At 50.9% G+C, this 16,820-nt stretch overlaps 1 protein-coding gene across 1 annotated transcript; it reads right to left on the bottom strand.

Annotated features, from left to right (window-relative positions):
- Positions 1–374: 374 nt before the first annotated feature.
- On the bottom strand, positions 375–9,572 carry NAGPA (N-acetylglucosamine-1-phosphodiester alpha-N-acetylglucosaminidase). Its single transcript, XM_028117643.2, has 11 exons — positions 9,461–9,572; positions 8,914–9,369; positions 7,469–7,608; positions 6,521–6,629; positions 5,107–5,235; positions 4,408–4,613; positions 4,256–4,303; positions 3,149–3,277; positions 2,834–2,965; positions 2,684–2,747; positions 375–1,191 (listed from the first exon to the last, which is right to left on the bottom strand). Exons 1-11 carry the CDS (start codon positions 9,544–9,546, stop codon positions 981–983), a joined length of 1,710 nt encoding a protein of 569 aa, XP_027973444.2. The 5' UTR covers positions 9,547–9,572; the 3' UTR covers positions 375–980.
- Positions 9,573–16,820: the final 7,248 nt, after the last annotated feature.

Genomic DNA, 16,820 nt, shown 5'->3' on the forward strand with positions numbered 1-16,820 from the left:
CAGGGGCTGCGGGCTCGCCCTCTTTTAAAAAGAAGTCAGAAATCTGATATTGTTTATCTCTTGACTTTTAAATGCTGGTAACTACTTTTAATTCCTTTAAGTCATGGTGCGGACTAAACCTTTTCCTTTCAAAACATGGTCCAGACCCCCCCAGTCTCGCCTTCACCTGGGAGCTTGTTACAGACTCAGACTCTTCTACCCCACCCCGGGCCAGGATCTGCATTTTAACAAGATCTCCAGGTGACCTGTGTACCTGGATCAAACAGACAGATCAGGGAGCTGGTGCTCTGGGCTGCCTGTTTATGACCCCGGATTCAGGTGAAGCAACCCCACCCGTTAAGACTTAGGTACACCCAGAAATCCACAATTCAGGCTTTAGATGCCACCCGGGGGCTCCTTTTATTACATCAATTTATTCAAGTGATAAAAAGCCTCTCTTGGCGGCAGGATACCAAAATAGAAAGCTTGTAAACATGATTTCATCCCCTGGCCCTTCTAAGGAGCTTCCTGTGACAGGAAATAGAGTTCTAATTGGCAAATTCTGTGATGAGGTCTGTACAAAAGGGTCCCATGACATGGCCCTCGTCTCTGTAATCCATCCCTGTCCAGGGGGGCTGGCTGGACCCTGTCATTTGGTCACGGTGTGGTCACGGTGCATTCCATTGCTAGCGGCCTCAGGAGGCCGGAGGCTCTTTGGCAGTGGAGGAGGCCCTCAGGGGACAGGTCTTACAGGCAGCAGACACAGGCAGGCAGGGAAGGACACAGTCTCTCTCTGGGGAGCACGGTATTGCTAGGGTTGCATGTGTCATGGCAGGCGACCAGGTGAGGGCCCGGGGCCAGGTGAAGGGCTGAGGCACAGGCGCTGTCAGAAGCTTGGCTTCGCACCGGGACTGAGATCACCCAGATGATCAGCGGCCTTGAAATTTCTCTTGCAGAAATCAGACCGTGTCGAAACGAGCCTTCAGAGGAGGCTGGAGGCTTCAGTCCTTAAAGGGGTTGTGGGCATCACCTGGCTGTTCCTTCTCCGTGGCCAGGAGCTCCCCATTCATCTCCTGCAGTGGGTGGTAAACGTAGGCCCCATCCAGGTGCCGGCTCCGTTCTGCTCTTGAGCCAAGGAGCAAGGACACGTTCGCCACTGTGCTGATCAGCAGAAGGAAAACTAGGGCCAGGGTGAGGGCTAGCCAGGTGGTCCTGGGTGCAGAAGAGAAAGCCTCAACAGGGGCTTGTTGGGCAGTGCTGTTGGGCAGGAAGGGAGGGGTTTCCCTCCCTCCCCGCCACACAATAGTGGCAGAGTCAGGGGCCTCCAGACACATGTTTGGGGAGCAGTAGTGAGTCACTATGTGGCATGCAGGCCAGCCCTGCCACATCTCCTGATATTTCAAGAGAAACCACGAATTTTTTTTTTAAGTGACTGTTACTGATTTTCAGATGTTGCTAATAAATCTTAAATTTTTTTTTAAAATTCTGCAGGCCAAATAAAATACAGCTGGGAATCTAATGATGCCCCAAGAGGCATCAGTTTGCATCCTGGGCTCCAGGGGATGTTCCAGAAACCTCAAAGCAGATAGAGCAGGGAGAACTGCACCCCTTCCTCCCTCCTGTGGAGCTGGCGGGGTCTTTCAATAATCCTTGTTTTTCCCCCTTCATGTGAATCTTTGGCTGAAGCCCTTAACGCAAAAGCGGACACAAGCATACTGCTGGGGGCAGGGGCATGCTCGTCAGCCCCCCATGGCTCCCTTTCCCTGCCCGGCAGCTGTCAATGGGATCCAGGTCTGCACTGGGGAGGAGGGGCTCAAAGTCTCACACCTGAGGAGCCTGAACTTAAGACAGGGGGCAGGGCACTCCCGGAAGCTACCGTCCCTGCTCTGGGTGCATTTTCAAAGCATGTTGCCAGGGGTTTTCTTCACATGTGGTTCTGGGCCTTCAGAGCCTCACCCCAGGCTCACTGAGTCAGGACCTCCAGGAGGGACCTGGGATCTGCATTATTAATGATGAGACTGCCCTCTAGAACATCGCCAGGAACTTTTCATTCATACCCACACCTGATTCCCACCTCCAATGGGGGTGGGGCTGGGCCGGCACCCAGGGCTGGGCCATGAGGTGAGAACTACAAGAAAAGAAGTTCTCAAAGCGGGGTCTCCATACCAGCAGCATTAGCATCACCAGCGATAGCACTGGAAATGCAGATTCTCAGGCTGCACCCCAGGCCTACTGAAGCAGAAACTCCAGAGAAAGGACCCAGCAATTTCTTTGAGTATCCCCTACCAGAGGTCAAGTTTGAGACCCACTGCACTAGAAAACAGAGATAAAGCCCACCACAAGGAGCGCATAGCAGGGCTTGAGAAATGATGTGAGTTCCCTGGGGCTTGGCACCTCTGTACCAGGCACCAGGTACTGAGAAAATAAGTTGCAAGTCTCACAGGGAAAGGAGTCTGATGCCCTGCCCCCTCGACTCCCACTGGGGCAGTGACCAGGGTCCTTCTCCCCATCTCCCAGGGCCACTTCGGTGTCTATGAGCATCAGCTATGAGCACCTCCCTGTGCTTACACTGGAGAAACGTCACCTGGGTGCCCTGCTACCACCTTCTAGCCTTGCTGAGTCCCTGAGCAGAGGCCATACCTCACAGGTGGAGGGAGGGGAGATTTCCTCCCATCCCCACCCCAAGTCCCACCAAATCTCCTACCCGGTGAGAAGGGACAGTTCTCCTGTTCTTAGGGTGGTCTTGGACGGCTGGAGACACTGCTTCACTGTAAACGACCAGAGAGAGGCTGACACACTGGGAGGAGAGGGGTGTGCCCCCTCCTGCCCCCCAGGGGCCTGGGAGGAGCCATACCTTGGGAGAGGATGCTGTTAAGGGCTGGTGCCTGGGCCAGGCTGCAGTTGCCAGTCTGGGGGTCACAGGGACACTGGTGCTCACACTCGCAAGGCCTCTGGCAGCCTGGCCCATGCCAGCCGAGGGGACACTCTGTGGAGAGGAGGAAGAAGCGGAGGCCTCAGTGGCAGGGCCTCTCTCTGCACGGACGGAATGGGCCCCAGGTGTGTGCAGAGCTGGGCTAAGCAGAAGTGCCCCCCCGGGGTCCCTCAAGGCTAGACCCTGGAGGTGCCCCTGGCGCTTCCTCCCAGCTGGCTTGGGGCCCATCTAGCTTACCCTGCTCACAGGTGTCTCCGGTGAAGCCAGGAGGACAGGTGCAGGTCCCTCGGACCGGGTCACAGGCAGCTCCATTCTGACACCGGCACTTCATGGCACAGGCCTCCCCAAAGGACCCGTTGCTGCAAGCTGGCATGGGGAAAGGGGAGTCATTTCAAAATCCAGCCCCGCCCCGCCTAGGCGAGGGCCAACAAGACAGGAAACAGATCTCTGTCACCCCAAGGGCCCCATAGGTTCACATACGCTTCCAACAGCAAGTTGTGGAGAACCCACTTCAAGGCAGGCCCCGAGGCTGAGTTCTCCTGGGGCTTCCTGTCTAGGTGGGCAGGTGGCCAGTGAGCCAGAAAGGAGACGTGGACGTACAGGTGGGGACAAGTGCAGCAGCAGCAGCAGACCGCTGGAGGGGGCGGGGTGGGCAGGCCCCTGGGGACAGGGCAGTTAAGCTGGGGTTTGGGGGAGCAGAGCTGGGTCAGTGAGTCAGGGAGGGGCTGCAGCACCTGGCAGGTCAGGCTGAGGGGTTCATTCCTTTCACTTATTCAAAAGAAAGCCCTGAAGGATTTGAAACTGTGGATGGCTGCAGTGGGTTGAACTGTGTCCCCCCAAAAGAATATTGTCCTAATCCTCAGAATCTGTGAACATGACCGCATTTGGACACAGAGTCTTTGCAGATACCATTAAGTGAAGATCTTAAGAGATGGGGGCACCTGGATTGAGTGGGCCCTCAATCCAATGACCTGGGGTCCGCGTAAGGGAACGGAGAGACTGACACGGGGCAAGGCCGTGCGAAGACGGAGGCGGAGAGAGGAGTGACGTGGCCACAAGCCAAGGAATGCCTGGAGCCACCAGGAGCTGGAAGGAGCAGGAAGGAGCCTCCCCTAGACCTTCAAGCGGGAGTGAGGGCCCTGCAGACACCTTGATTTTGCAGTTCTGGCCTCCTGAACTGCGACAGTGTAAGTTTGTGGAATTTGTTGTGGCCGCTCCAGGAGACTAATGCAGTGATTTCCAGTCAGGCGAGAGCAAGAAACAGGAGGGGATAAAGGCAGCTGCCATGCTCCCCTCTCCCCATGGGGCCAGGGGTGGGGAAGCAGCTGGCCTGGTGGCTTTTACCTTCACCGCAGCTAGACCCCGTCCATCCAGCTTCACAGTGGCAGCCATCTGCCAAGACAAGACCGAGGAGGCCAGGTGAGGGGCCCAGGCAGGGCCGGGCAGTGAGGGCTGGGAGCCCCAGTCACAGCTGCCACCCCAGAGACCCCACTCACTCTCTGTGCAAAGCCCGTGCTGGCTGCAGTTGGAGGGGCCACAGTCCAGCTTGTTGCAGGCCGCGCCCTGCCAGAAGCGTCCCGTGCACTGGCAGCGCCCCTCCACACAGGTCCCGTGGCCGCTGCAGTCAGGCGGCTGGCAGCGGGGCTCGTGCACACATACCACAGTAGACACGCGGCGTGGACAGCGCCACATGTTGTCCTGGCTGCGGGGAGGGGGGGGACATGGCATGTGAAGGCGCTGATCATCCCCAGCGGACCCCTCCTCCCCCCTATTACAGCCCCCGAGGGCTGCCTCTCTCTCCATTGCCCCTTCCTCAGCCTTTTACAGGTTCTTTCCACCCTGACAATCTCTTCCAACCCCAGGGCCTTTACATATGCTGTTCTCACTGCCCAGAAGGTTCTCCTGGCCCTGCCTCACCACCTCCTCAACCTTCAGATCTCAGCTCAGGTTCCATTAAAGCTCAGAAAGGTCTTTCCTGACCTATCAATCTCCTTTCGTTGGTGTGGGTGGTGCTGGTACAGTATGTATGATTCAACTCTCTTCCTGTAAGCACTGAGAGGCAGGGATCTCGGCTCTTCCTGCTCATGGCTGAATCCTCAGGGCCTGGCACATGGTAGGTGCTCAATATTTGCTGAGTGAGACAGCTGAGGACAGGCCTGGACTTAGACCTCAAGAAGGGGCTCTGGCATGCTTACCAGTGATCTGATGGGTAACTGGCCAAGGTCCCGTTGAGCACGAAGGTGGCGGAGCCCCCTCCGTCCAGGTTGATGGCGTTGACCACATCCTGTTTCAGCAAGAACTCTGCCATCTCCCACAGGTTAATGCTGAAGCACAAGAGCATTAATGGTGACCGTGTCCACTGCATTTCCAGTTTAACTGATCTTACTTTCCATGGTAGACAGTGTCATGCCCACTGTGGCAGACAAATTGCTAAATGGGCTTCCCCCAAAAATGTCCCATCTTAATCCCTGGAAGCTGTGAATATAATGAGAGATCGCTCCCATGACTGTGTTATCTTACATGGCTCAGCTGTCCACAAGTGCAGACAGTGTCCTGGATTATCTGGGTGGGCCCAAAGAAATCACAAGAGCTCTTAAAAGCAGACTTTCCCTGGCTGGTGGCAGAATGTGAAGTGAGAGAGACTGCGAGTACAAAGGGGATGAAGGGAATGGACACATGTTTGCTGGCTTGAAGATGGGGAGGGTAACATGTATGCGAAGGGACACGGGCAGCCTGAAGGAGCTGAGGGTCCCCTGGCCAACAACCAGCAAGGAAATACAGACTTTGGTCCTACAACCATGAGGAAGTGCATCCTGCCAACAATCCGAATGAGCTAAGAGGATTCCTGCCCTGAAGCTCCAGATGAGAGCCCTGCCTAGCAAAAGGCTTGATTTTGTCCATGATTTGAGCCCTCCAGACTTCTGACCTACAGAACTGTGATCTAACAAATGAGTGCTGTTTGTGCTTGTTTGTTACACAGCAATAGCAAACTAACACACTCTCTTTACAGAGGAAGAAACTGTAGCTCAGAGAGGTTGAGCAACTTGTCTGTGGCCACAGAGCTAGCAGATGGCAGAGCTGGGACTGGAACAGAGGTCTTCTCCCTGCTCACTCTGTAATTACTTCCTATCACCCTATCCGGGACTCAGGAGAGTGGAGGCCTAAGTTGGGGAGACTGAGAGGAAGTGTGTAGGGGATGATGAGTTCTCAGAAGTGAGACAGATCGGGGCGCCTGAGTGGCTCAGTCGTTAAGCATCTGCCTTCAGCTCAGGTCATGATCCCAGGATCCTGGGATTGAGCCCCGCATCGGGCTCCCTGCTCAGCAGGAGGCCTGCTTCTCCCTCTCCCACTCCCCCTGCTTGTGTTCCCTCTCTCGCTGTGTGTCTCTCTGTCAGACAAATAAAATCTTTAAAAAAAAAAAAAAGTTCTTAAAAAAAAAAGAAGTGAGACAGATCTAGGGACTGTTTTGTGTGGGAAGGCAGGGGACAGATGGACGTGAACATCCCCAGGGAAGAGTTGGGAGTCTGATGGCCAGCTGTCAGTGGGCTGAAGTTCCTCAAAGCAGGACTCAGCCCCCCAGGCGTGGTGTTCCCAGTTCCTGGCACTTACCCCCGCTGCTCCGTCTGCCCGTCTACGTGGAAGAGCACCAGCTGCCCTTTCCGGTCATGTCCCACAGCTGTTCTGGCTGACATCACGTTCACAAATTTGCTAAAGGAACCTAAAAGAGAAGAAGCCTGGCTGATCACCCGGCCCTCTGAGAAGACTCCCGGGCTCTGCCTGTTATTTTTGGCCAGTCCAATGCCACTCTCCACCTCCCGTTCCACACCATCCAGTGTCTCACTTAGACATGTATCATCCTGTCTCCCCTCTGCCCCGTCCCACTCAGTCTCCACATAGTGGCCGGATGACCCTTCTCAGGTGTAAATTAAGTGACATCAGCCTCCAGGGGAAAGCCCTCTAATGACTTCCACAGTTCATCAGCCCAACATGGCCGCCCTGGCCTGCTTCTCCTACCTCATCTGTGGGGGCTCCTCTCTCACCACCCTGCAGCCACTTTCTGCTTTAGGGCTTCTGCACCTTCTGCTCATCTGGCTGGACTGTGCTTCTCCTCAGCTCTTCCTGTGGTTTGCTCTTTCCAATGTAGGGCACCTCCTCAGTGAGGCCTCCCTTGACTGCTCAGTCTAAAACAGCCATTTCCACATCAGGGCCACAGCATCCCTTCCCACACCAGTACTCCACATCCCAGAGGTTCTCAAACTGAATTACCCAAGGGGTTTGTTAAAACACACAGGTTTGGGCCTTACCCCCAGAGATTCGGGATTCTGATTCACAGCTCCTTTCTTCCACCCAACTTTATTTTCTTTCTTAGCACTTACCACTTCCTTTCAGTAAATTACATATCTATTTTCTTTCTTATGTATTCCCCAAGAGCAGGGACCTAATTTGTTGATCCCCTATACCTTGAATAGTACTTGCTCAAAGACTTAAGAATAGCTTCCCCCACCAGCCCAGAGGTTCTGGTTCTCAACAAGACTATGCCACACCCCACCCCCAAACCTGTTTCCTGTGTCTCATCACACTCAGCCGCCTGGCTTTCGTTGATGTACACACTTCCATTGCGGATGAGCCACACGACCCCACTAAGCAGCTGCACAAATGGATTTTCAGTGTCCAGCACCTCCTCTTCAGACAGGTACCTGGACACAGAAAAGGCATGAGATTCACTCACTGGCAGGGGCAACTGCAGGTAGTAGGGTTCCCTCCTACCTCCCCTCCTCAGGTTGGCTGCTTGACTCCTCCCAATGTCCCAGGAACCATCCTGGTCCTGAGTGCAGCCTTTGTAAACAGTCTACGCATCCCAGTTAATAATTCATTTAATATAAACAACAATTCTCAACAGATTTCAAGTTCATCTCTGGCCTTCAACCTCCTAGGCCATCACTCTAGCCAAACTACCACCTGATGCCTACTGACAACTCGTCATTGGTCTCCTTGCTTCTACTCTGGTCCCTCCAACCCAGCCTCCAGCCAGGATTAGAGCATGTTTTTATTTTTATTTTTTTTAAAGACTTTATTTATTTGAGAAAGAGAGTGAGAGCGAGAGAGAGCAAGAACAGGGTCAGAGAGAGAGGGAGGAGCAGACTCTCCTGCTCTGGTCCCTCCAACCCAGCCTCCAGCCAGGATTAGAGCATGTTTTTATTTTTATTTTTTTTAAAGACTTTATTTATTTGAGAAAGAGAGTGAGAGCGAGAGAGAGCACGAACAGGGACAGAGGGAGAGGGAGGAGCAGACTCTCCTGCTGAGCAGGAAGCCTGACTCGGGGCTCGATCCCACAACCCTGAGATCACCACCGGACCTGAAGGCAGACGCTTAACCAACTGAGCCACCCAAGCGCCCCTAAAAACAGCATGTTTTTAAATAACCAAAGTCAGTCCTGTCATCCCCTGATACTCTGTTCCTTCCTTCCGTCACTCACACACACCAAACCCCTGTGCATCTCCGAGCCTTAGCACTTGCTGTTCCTTCTGACTGTAGTGCTCTTCCTCCAGTTCTGGCCTTGGCTAACTTGTGATTAATCTTCAGGTCTCAACCCAGAGGTCACCTTCTGAGACAGGCCTCTCCTATTCACCCTACCTAAAATCTACACTACATTTACACTGGTTCACCCTGTTCCTTGCTTCTTTACATGCATGCAATTTAAATTTATCTTAATCATTTCCCTGGCTTTTATTTATTTTTCCTAGTAATGGGAGGGGTCCGTGAAGACAAAGGCTGTCTGCTTGTTCACTGCTACATCCCCAGTGCGCAGCACATCGCCTGACACAAAGCAAGCGCTCAGTGATACTGGGAGATGAACTGCAAGAAAAGTTATTACTATCCCCATTCTGCGGAACGGAAACGGAGGCTCAGCTTTGTCAGGTGACTTGAACCCAGCACCACGGCTACAACCCAAATCTCAGGTTCTCTGCCCTCGACAGTCACGAGGCTCCCTGCCTCCTCACCCGGTGACCAGGGTCCCGTCGCGGCGGATCCCGAACTGCGCGTTCTGCAGCCCACCGGCGCTGCTCACCCGGCGCCCGTCGCTCACCACGTTCCCCAGGCACTCGCCCGTGTCCATGCGGAAGAAGCCGCCGTTCTGGGCGACCCTGCAGCCGGCCGCCCGCGCCGTATCCTCCACGGTGGCGCGGCGCCTCGAAAGGCAGCCGCCGGACCCACCGGGCTCCAGGACCGAGAAGGTGCGCAGGGGCTCTGCCACACGCGTCAGATGGCCAGGCACCGCGCGGTCCGCGAAGTGCGAAACGAAGGTGCGCACCGCCGGGCCGCGGGTGCCGGGGGTCGCAGTGGTAGGTGGCCAGCTCTCGTGCTCGCGGCTGCCGGCGCGCACCCTTGAGCAGTCCCGGGCAGAGCGCGCGCGCGCGCGGGAGTATGGCAGCAGCAAGTCGTCGTCGCGGGAGGCCCTGCGGGGACAGGGCGGCCGTGAGCTCGGAGGGCTGTGTCCCGGGCGGAGTACCCCCCGAACCAGGCTCACCCCTCCAGACCTTTACTCACCCCGAGTCGAGGCCGCTGGTCGCCTCCCAGAGGAAGCCAAGAAGCGCAAGGAGGAAGAGAAGCCAGCGACCCATGGAGGCCGCCATGTTGGAACCAGGCCTCCGATCACGTGGGATCGTCCCACGTGACTCAAGGTTTTGGGTGGCCGATTTCAACCGGGACAGAATAGCTTAGGCTCCTTTGGATATCGCGAGATCTTGTCCTATAATTTACTGTCTTCAGAAGGTGAGCGGAGCTGGGGTGGTGGTAGGGGGAATGTTTCGTGTTGATATAATTTCAAACTTACCGGAGGTTCTGGAGGTTCTAAGAGTAATGTAAAGAACTCCCATATACCTTTTACCTGTATTTACTAGTTGTTAACTTTTGTTCCGTTTAGTTTATCTTGTCAGCTTCATTCGCATACTCCACCCCACCCACCAACCATTTGCAACCAAGTTGCAGACATCGGGATCCTTCACCTCAGTACTTTATATATCTTTTACGAACAATGACATCTTCCTACATAACCACAGGATAAATAAAATTAAGACGTTTTACATTGCTAGAGTTTATTAACTAATCCGCAGAAAATTTGCCAATTTTCTGTATAATGTCCTTTACAGCTATTTTCCCCACATCCAGGGTCCAGTCCAGGAATTGCATTTTTTGTCATGTCTCTGTGGTCTCCCTGAATCTGGAACAGTTTCTTAGCCTTGGTCTCTTACGACCTTTGATGTAGTTTTTTTTTTTTTTTAAGATTTTATCTATTTATTTGAGAGAGAGAATGAGATAGAGCATGAGAGGGGGGAGGGTCAGAGGGAGAAGCAGATTCCCTGCTGAGCAGGGAGCCCGATGCGGGACTCGATCCTGGCACTCCAGGATCATGACCTGAGCCGAAGGCAGTCACTTAACCAACTGAGGCACTCAGGCGCCCCTGACCTTTGATGTAGTTTTGAATGTAGGTGACGTCTGGAGCTGATGACCAAGAAAGAATTCTTGAGACATCCTTGGTGCAAAAAGGTGGTTGTATTAAAGCAGGGGGACAGGACCTGAGGGCAGAAAGGGCTGCTGCCCTGGGGTTGTGAGGAATGGCTGATTATATACTTGGGAGTTGGGGGAGGTAAGGGAAGTGTCCAAAAGCACTTTCATATGCTAAAGAAGACTTTCACGATACTGGAGGCCTTGCGATTTAGTCAAGCTAAGGTTATTTGTCCCTGTAGCAAATCATTAACATTAAGACAGTTGGGAGTTTCTGGAGTAAGGTCACACTTTCCCACCTGGAGTCCAGGGAGGAGGTGGGTGGGAGGTGGGGAGGGTGTTGTGGGATCTCAGCTTGCGCTTTGTCCTCAGCTTGCCTTTTGCTTCCTCATCATATTGATGTGAAGGGATGATGTCTTTCTAATCTTTACATCCAGGCTGCAAAAAGTCTTTAGCAAATAAGCCCAGACCTGCGACCAGCTTCCCTGTCCCCGGAAGTCCTCTTTTTCTCTACTTCACCTGGGAGGTGTAGGTACAGGCAGTCTCTAGAGTGTTCTGACCTTCGGTCTCCTCCCAACTTTGTCACTCCTTTGACAAACACCTAGCAAGCACATAATACCTAAGTGCGTAAGTCCCATGGAAATTCTCCATTTGCTGAGCAGCCTGTTAATTAAACAAAGAGGCCATTAGATTGATGTGGCTTTATGCCATGGCTGCTATTAAAAGACAAAAGTCAACTGAGTAAATTTAAAGATTAAATTGACTTTATTCAACGAATTAGGCAGCATCCCATCTAGCAAATAGAAAGAAGCTCCAAAGAGCTGTGCAAAATGAAAGGCTTTCATCGGCAGAAAGGGCAGAGTGGATTGTTTCAGGCAAGGTCACCTTCCTTTGAGGGAAGGACAAGGGCCTTTGGTGCAGATGACTTCACTAGTGCTGACCAGGTAACTGACTGGTTAAAGGTTTCATTCCTGGAAGAGTCTGAAACTGTAGTTAAGTCAGATATTAAGTCTTGGTTGGCTGACATGGGGCTTGGCATATGTTACTCCATTTGGGGCCTGTTGTCTCTCCTTTTTACTTTTTTAAAAACACTAACTCTCCACACAATGTGGGGCTTGAACTCAGAACCCTGAGATCAAAGAGTTGCATGATCTATGACTCAGCTGGTCAGGCACCCGTCTTTTTTTTTTTTTTTTTCCTTTAACACTGCCTACAGAAGCAAACCAAGATGTGCACTAAGGAGGGCACTTGATGTAATAAGCATTGGGTGTTGTATGCAAATGATGAATCACTAAATTCTACCCCTGAAACTAATATAGTATATGTTAACTAAATTGAATTTAAATAATTAAAAAAAAAGAAGCAAACCAAAACCTAAGCCTGTAAATGCCTCAAGGTTATGAAATCAAAATGCTAAGGATGACCAATTGCAAACGGCTTCAACTAACAGCCAACTAGGCATTAAGGTATAGGGAATCAATTTCCTTTCTTCACTTTCTCACTATCTCAGTAGAGGTCTTTCCCCTGGCTCATTTCCACTTCAATTTGGTACTGCCCAATTCGAATTGATTTTTGCTTAGACTCTTAGTTAAAAATTTTAACATGCCTTGGTTTATCTTCCTAAGCCCAAGCCCACAGTTCTAGCCATACCAGCTAACTAACGCAGTGCTTTCTCCTCTGCTCACATTTACCCTTCGTTAGGTGCCTTTGTCTTCTCTCAGCTTCCTCATCTGGGTTCCACAGTCATTTGTAGATTGAAGAGATTGAGCTCCTCCTATGTGCTAGATGCTGATGAAACAGACAGACCAGTCCTGCCCTTGCAGAGACAGATACTAAACAACACAAGTGTGGTGGGAAGAAGCAGGTTGGAGAAAGAAGGGGAGTGGCAGGGAAGGCCTCTCTAAGCCCATTTAGACTGAGACATGAGGGAAAGGAAAAGGGGTAGGTGTGGGAGCTCAGGGGCCAGAGCCTTGCAGGACATGGCTGCAGCCCATGGACCATGACCTGAGGCAGGCAGAGTATAGCATTTCTCCAGGAAGCCCCCAACTATCTTCATGTTAACGCCTTACTAGAAGGAAAATCAACTTTAACTCAGGAATAGTCAGGCCTCCAGTGTCTGTAAATCTTTAGCATATGAAAGTGCTTTTGGACATCTCCCTTTGTCCTTACCTCCCTCACTTCCAAGTATATAATCAGCTATTCGTCACAACTCTGGTGCAGCCCCTCTTTCTGCCCACGGGTCCTGTCCCTGTGCTTTAATAAAACCACCTTTTTGCACCAAAGACGTCTCAAGAGTTCTTTCTTGGCCGTCAGCTCCGGACCTCACCAACATTCCAAAATGACGTCACTGTCAGTTTGTCGGTTGAGGGAAGAATACCATGTCCAGGCCGTGCACCCAGTCTTTCCCATCACAGGTGCAATCTACTTGATTATAACTTTCTTTTTTTAAATTTCATTTTATTTTTAAGTAATCTCCACACCCAACGTGGGACTCAGACTCACAACCCCAAGATCTAGGGTTCCGTGCTCCACCGACTGAGACAGTCAGGCACCCCCTGATTATAGCTGCTTCTTAATGTCTCTCCCGCCTTGACTGTCATCTCTGAGGACAGAGACCATGTCTGCTTTTCACTACTGTCCCCTGATACTTTGCATAGTCCTCGGCACACAGTAGGCACTTCACGGATATTTCTTAAATGATGGGAACAGGGCCCTTGTTTGTTCTCAGCTGCATCTCCCATGCCCAGAGCACAACTTAGCACACAGTAAGTTCTCAGTCACTATCTATTGAAGGGATGGATGGAGTATTTGCCAGGGAATGACATCCTTTGCTCGTAAATGATAGTTGACTGATAAAACCCCAGAGGCAGAGGTGGTGTGGATGCTGGGTTTTCTGAGAAAACTCAATGCTAACAGCCACTGAGCTCATTTAAGCCTCAAACACTGTGTGAGGGGCCTACCCTGCCCCATTTTATCTCAGGAATCCTAGAAGTTGGATGTTATTGTGCTACCCATTATACAGAAAAGTTGGCGGTACAGAGAGGGCAAGCTACTGACCCAGGGTGACACAGATGTTAGTAGAGGAGGCAGCTTGTTCTGAAGTTTGAGCTCACAACTTTTCCTGTACGTATTTACATCTTAAAGGGAAGTACTTTAGGTGGTGCCTGGGTAGCTCAGTCATTAAGCGGCTGCCTTCGGCTTAGGTCATGATCCCAGGGTCCTGGGATCGAGCCCTGCATCAGGCTCCCCGCTCTGCGGGAAGCCTGCTTCTCCCTCTCCCACCCTCCCTGCTTGTGTTCCCTCTCTTGCTGTCTCTGTCTCTGTCAAATAAATAAATAAATAAATAAATAAATAAATAAATAAATAAAAAAAGGGAAGTACTTTAAAAACACAATGATTTATTTAACAGAAGTACTCTTTTACAGGGGACATTTTTATCTTGAGCGAGGGGCCTATCGGGAACACACTTTTGACAGGAACATTGCTGGGGCACTTAAAGTCACAGTGGGGTGAGTGTGAGCACCAAGGAGGGTGTAGGGGAGCAAATTTTGCCACCCTAAGATATGCGTCTTTGGCATACTGATTATCTTAAGCTGGTTATTTTTAAGAAACTGCAGACACAAGGGAAACTCTGAAAACAGAATTTACCCTTTTGTAAGTGTGTTTTCGTCTCATTACGGGAAAGAGGGAGATGGCTGACTCTAAATCTCTAGAAACTGTTATCAATAGAGACAGCATGGACTTAAATCTACTCTTGTTTACCGTGCTTTCCCCAGTAACCTCCCATAACTGACCTCCCACCCCCAATATCTTCTCTCGTCTTTAGCTGGAAATGGTATTTAGGGTGATGGCTTAGGCAACTGCAGGGAGTTACTCGTTTTCCTGGGCCTCTCATGTAGACAGGCAGTATCACATTATTAAACTTTTTTGTTTGTTTGTTTTTCTCCTGTTAATTTGTCTCATGTCAACTTAATTTCCAGACCAGCCAAAAGAATCTTGCAGGGTAGAGGAGGAACATCAGTTATACCTCTGAATGCATAATCGAGGCCACTGCCCCGGTGTCAACTGTAGGTGTTCCCTTTATCTACCACCTGATGTCATACAGGTCCAGGCCTTGAGGACCCCACAGTTCTCAGCCTTGGCGAGCATCAGCATCCCTTGGGAGCTTGCCAAGGAGGCATGTCCCCAGGCCCCCTCCTGGGGTCTGAATGAGAATCTCTAGGGGCAGGGCTAGAGAATCTGCATGTTTGTTTGTTTTTTAAAGATTTTATTTATTTGAGAGAGAGAGAGAGAGAGAAAGCATGAGGGGGAGAGGGTCAGAGGGAGAAGTGGACTCCCTGCTGAGCAGGGAGCCCAATGCAGGACACTATCCGGATCCTGGAACTCTGGGATCATGACCTGAGCTGAAGGCAGACACTTAACTGACTGAGCCACCCAGGTGCCCGAGAATCTGCATGTTTAAGATTCCTCAAGCTGGTCCTAATGCCAGTGGCCACAGACCACACATTGAGAAACTCCTCTAGGAAGTGAGCCAGTGCTGGGTGTTTAGAATACAAGAAGTTAAGGCTCACCTCCACATCATGTTAAATGCTCATGGGATTCATCTTCATTGAGAGGCTAAGGTCTGGGGTGGGGGAGTGGTGAAAAGACTCATCCATTGGTATTTTTACCTCTTCTTAGTGCCCTACCGCAATTGTAACCCAAAGACGTGACAATTCAAGTGGGGTTCATCTTGCAAATTTTTCTTCCTATGTCCCACTTTGCATTAGGATTCCCTTTTCCTGAGAGTGGCTTATAAACCCAGATTTCTGCTAGAGTTATCGCCTCCCCCTAACCCCCATCCTAGTTTGGTAAATTAAACCTTCTAAAAATGTATCAATGTCAGGCTCCAGTGACTAATCCATCCCGAATGCAGGAAGGACAGGGGGGTAAGGCATAATTCCCCCTAATCCGTTATGTGCTGCCCACCCATCTCTAGGCTGTGTGCCTATCTTGGTAAACTTTGGTTTGTGATGCAGTGTGGAAGAAATCCTTGAAGCATATGGAGTGCCAAGTAGGTATTAAATTCTGGCCCTTGGTTCCTCAAGAAAACTAGCAACTTAAAAGCAAGTCAAACTTCTCAGCGAAATCCAGGACCATTTCTGTGTGCCTGACAACTTAATAGCACTTTCAGGAACGCATTCAGGGGCACCAGCAAAGAGGATTAGACAGAAGGGACTAACTCCCAAGAGAAAGATTTAGAAGAACCACTGCCCCAACCAGATTATTTAGCTGAGCACAGAAGGAGCACGGGTGTTTGAGTTCAGATTCTCAAATACAGCGCAATTGTCACATAGGGATGATCGACAACTATTTTTCACTTTGAAGCAAAGCAAGATGATGGACTTAAAGAACCTTCCAGTCCAAAGGACTGGGTTTTTAGCTGATTTTTCTACCCCAGTCTCCTTTTGACATGTGTCTGTCCATAGCCTGAAATCTGCATCACAGACAGTACCTGGACCCGTGATAATGTTCCAGAAGGTCTTTCCTCCAACACTAGATTAGTGTCAGAGTTCCAGGGGATTGTATGTCAGCTGTACTTCAGTAAATCAGATGAATTAATTAAAAGAACTCTAGCTGACATGTTAAGATTTACTCACACTGAAGCAGAACATGAGGGAAGAAGTACAAGCTGGGAATAAGAGAAAAGTTGACAAGTCAGCTCTCCATGCCCACTGCCTCAGGGACAAGCCCTCCAGGAAATGTAACATCATCCCTGCTGTGGCAGCAGGTAAAACTCACCTGGCTCTTACTATGTTATAGGAATGGTTCTCAGTACCCTACAAAGGTGATGGTCACAGCACTGCAAGTAATCCTAAGGCAGGTGCTGTAGTTATCACAATTGTACTGACGAGGAAACAGTTACAGAGACGCTAAATGACCTTGCCCGAGGACACAGAGCTAATTAGCGGGACAGCTGGGATTTGGACTCGGGGAGCCTGGGCACAGAGCTGCACCATTACCCATGATGCCACGCTGCCTTTTGTAAAATGACACGGCCATGACAGGATGCGACATGGTACTGTAGAGTTCCTCGCGCGGATATAAACATTTTATGTGCTGCCGTTTGTGACCATATCTCAAGTTTGGTCATGACTCGAACTGTTACATTCAGAGACCCTTATTTCTCCCACTGGGAAAGATGCAGTCGTTGACATCTGAACAAATTGCCTTTAAGACTCAGGTTATGGATCTCCTTGGAGTTTGTGTCGTGACTTGAAACAGAGCCCTAGAAGTTGTCCCCAGGCTGAGAAACACGACTCAATTGCACTCTAAATTTGTTCATCTGCTTCCACGCCTGGATCCCATGCCTGGATCCATCCCCACATCGCCTTCCCTGGCCCTGCTCCCCGAGGGGATGAAG

Source organism: Eumetopias jubatus, unplaced genomic scaffold (genome assembly GCF_037043125.1).
Source record: "Eumetopias jubatus isolate StellerSeaLion01/CBP00866 unplaced genomic scaffold, mEumJub1_p1.0 scaffold_12, whole genome shotgun sequence".
Classification (NCBI taxonomy): domain Eukaryota; kingdom Metazoa; phylum Chordata; class Mammalia; order Carnivora; family Otariidae; genus Eumetopias; species Eumetopias jubatus.

What these genes read in the sequence shown, in the direction of transcription:
- NAGPA (XM_028117643.2), bottom strand. Translation starts at nt 9,546, where the DNA reads ATGGCGGCCTCCATGGGTCGCTGGCTTCTCTTCCTCCTTGCGCTTCTT. An exon ending in AGTTACCCATCAGATCACTG is followed by an intron (nt 4,614 to 5,106) that starts GTAAGCATGCCA and finishes CCCTCCCCGCAG; the next exon opens with CCAGGACAACATGTGGCGCT. An exon ending in TAACAGCATCCTCTCCCAAG is followed by an intron (nt 2,748 to 2,833) that starts GTATGGCTCCTC and finishes GGTCGTTTACAG; the next exon opens with TGAAGCAGTGTCTCCAGCCG.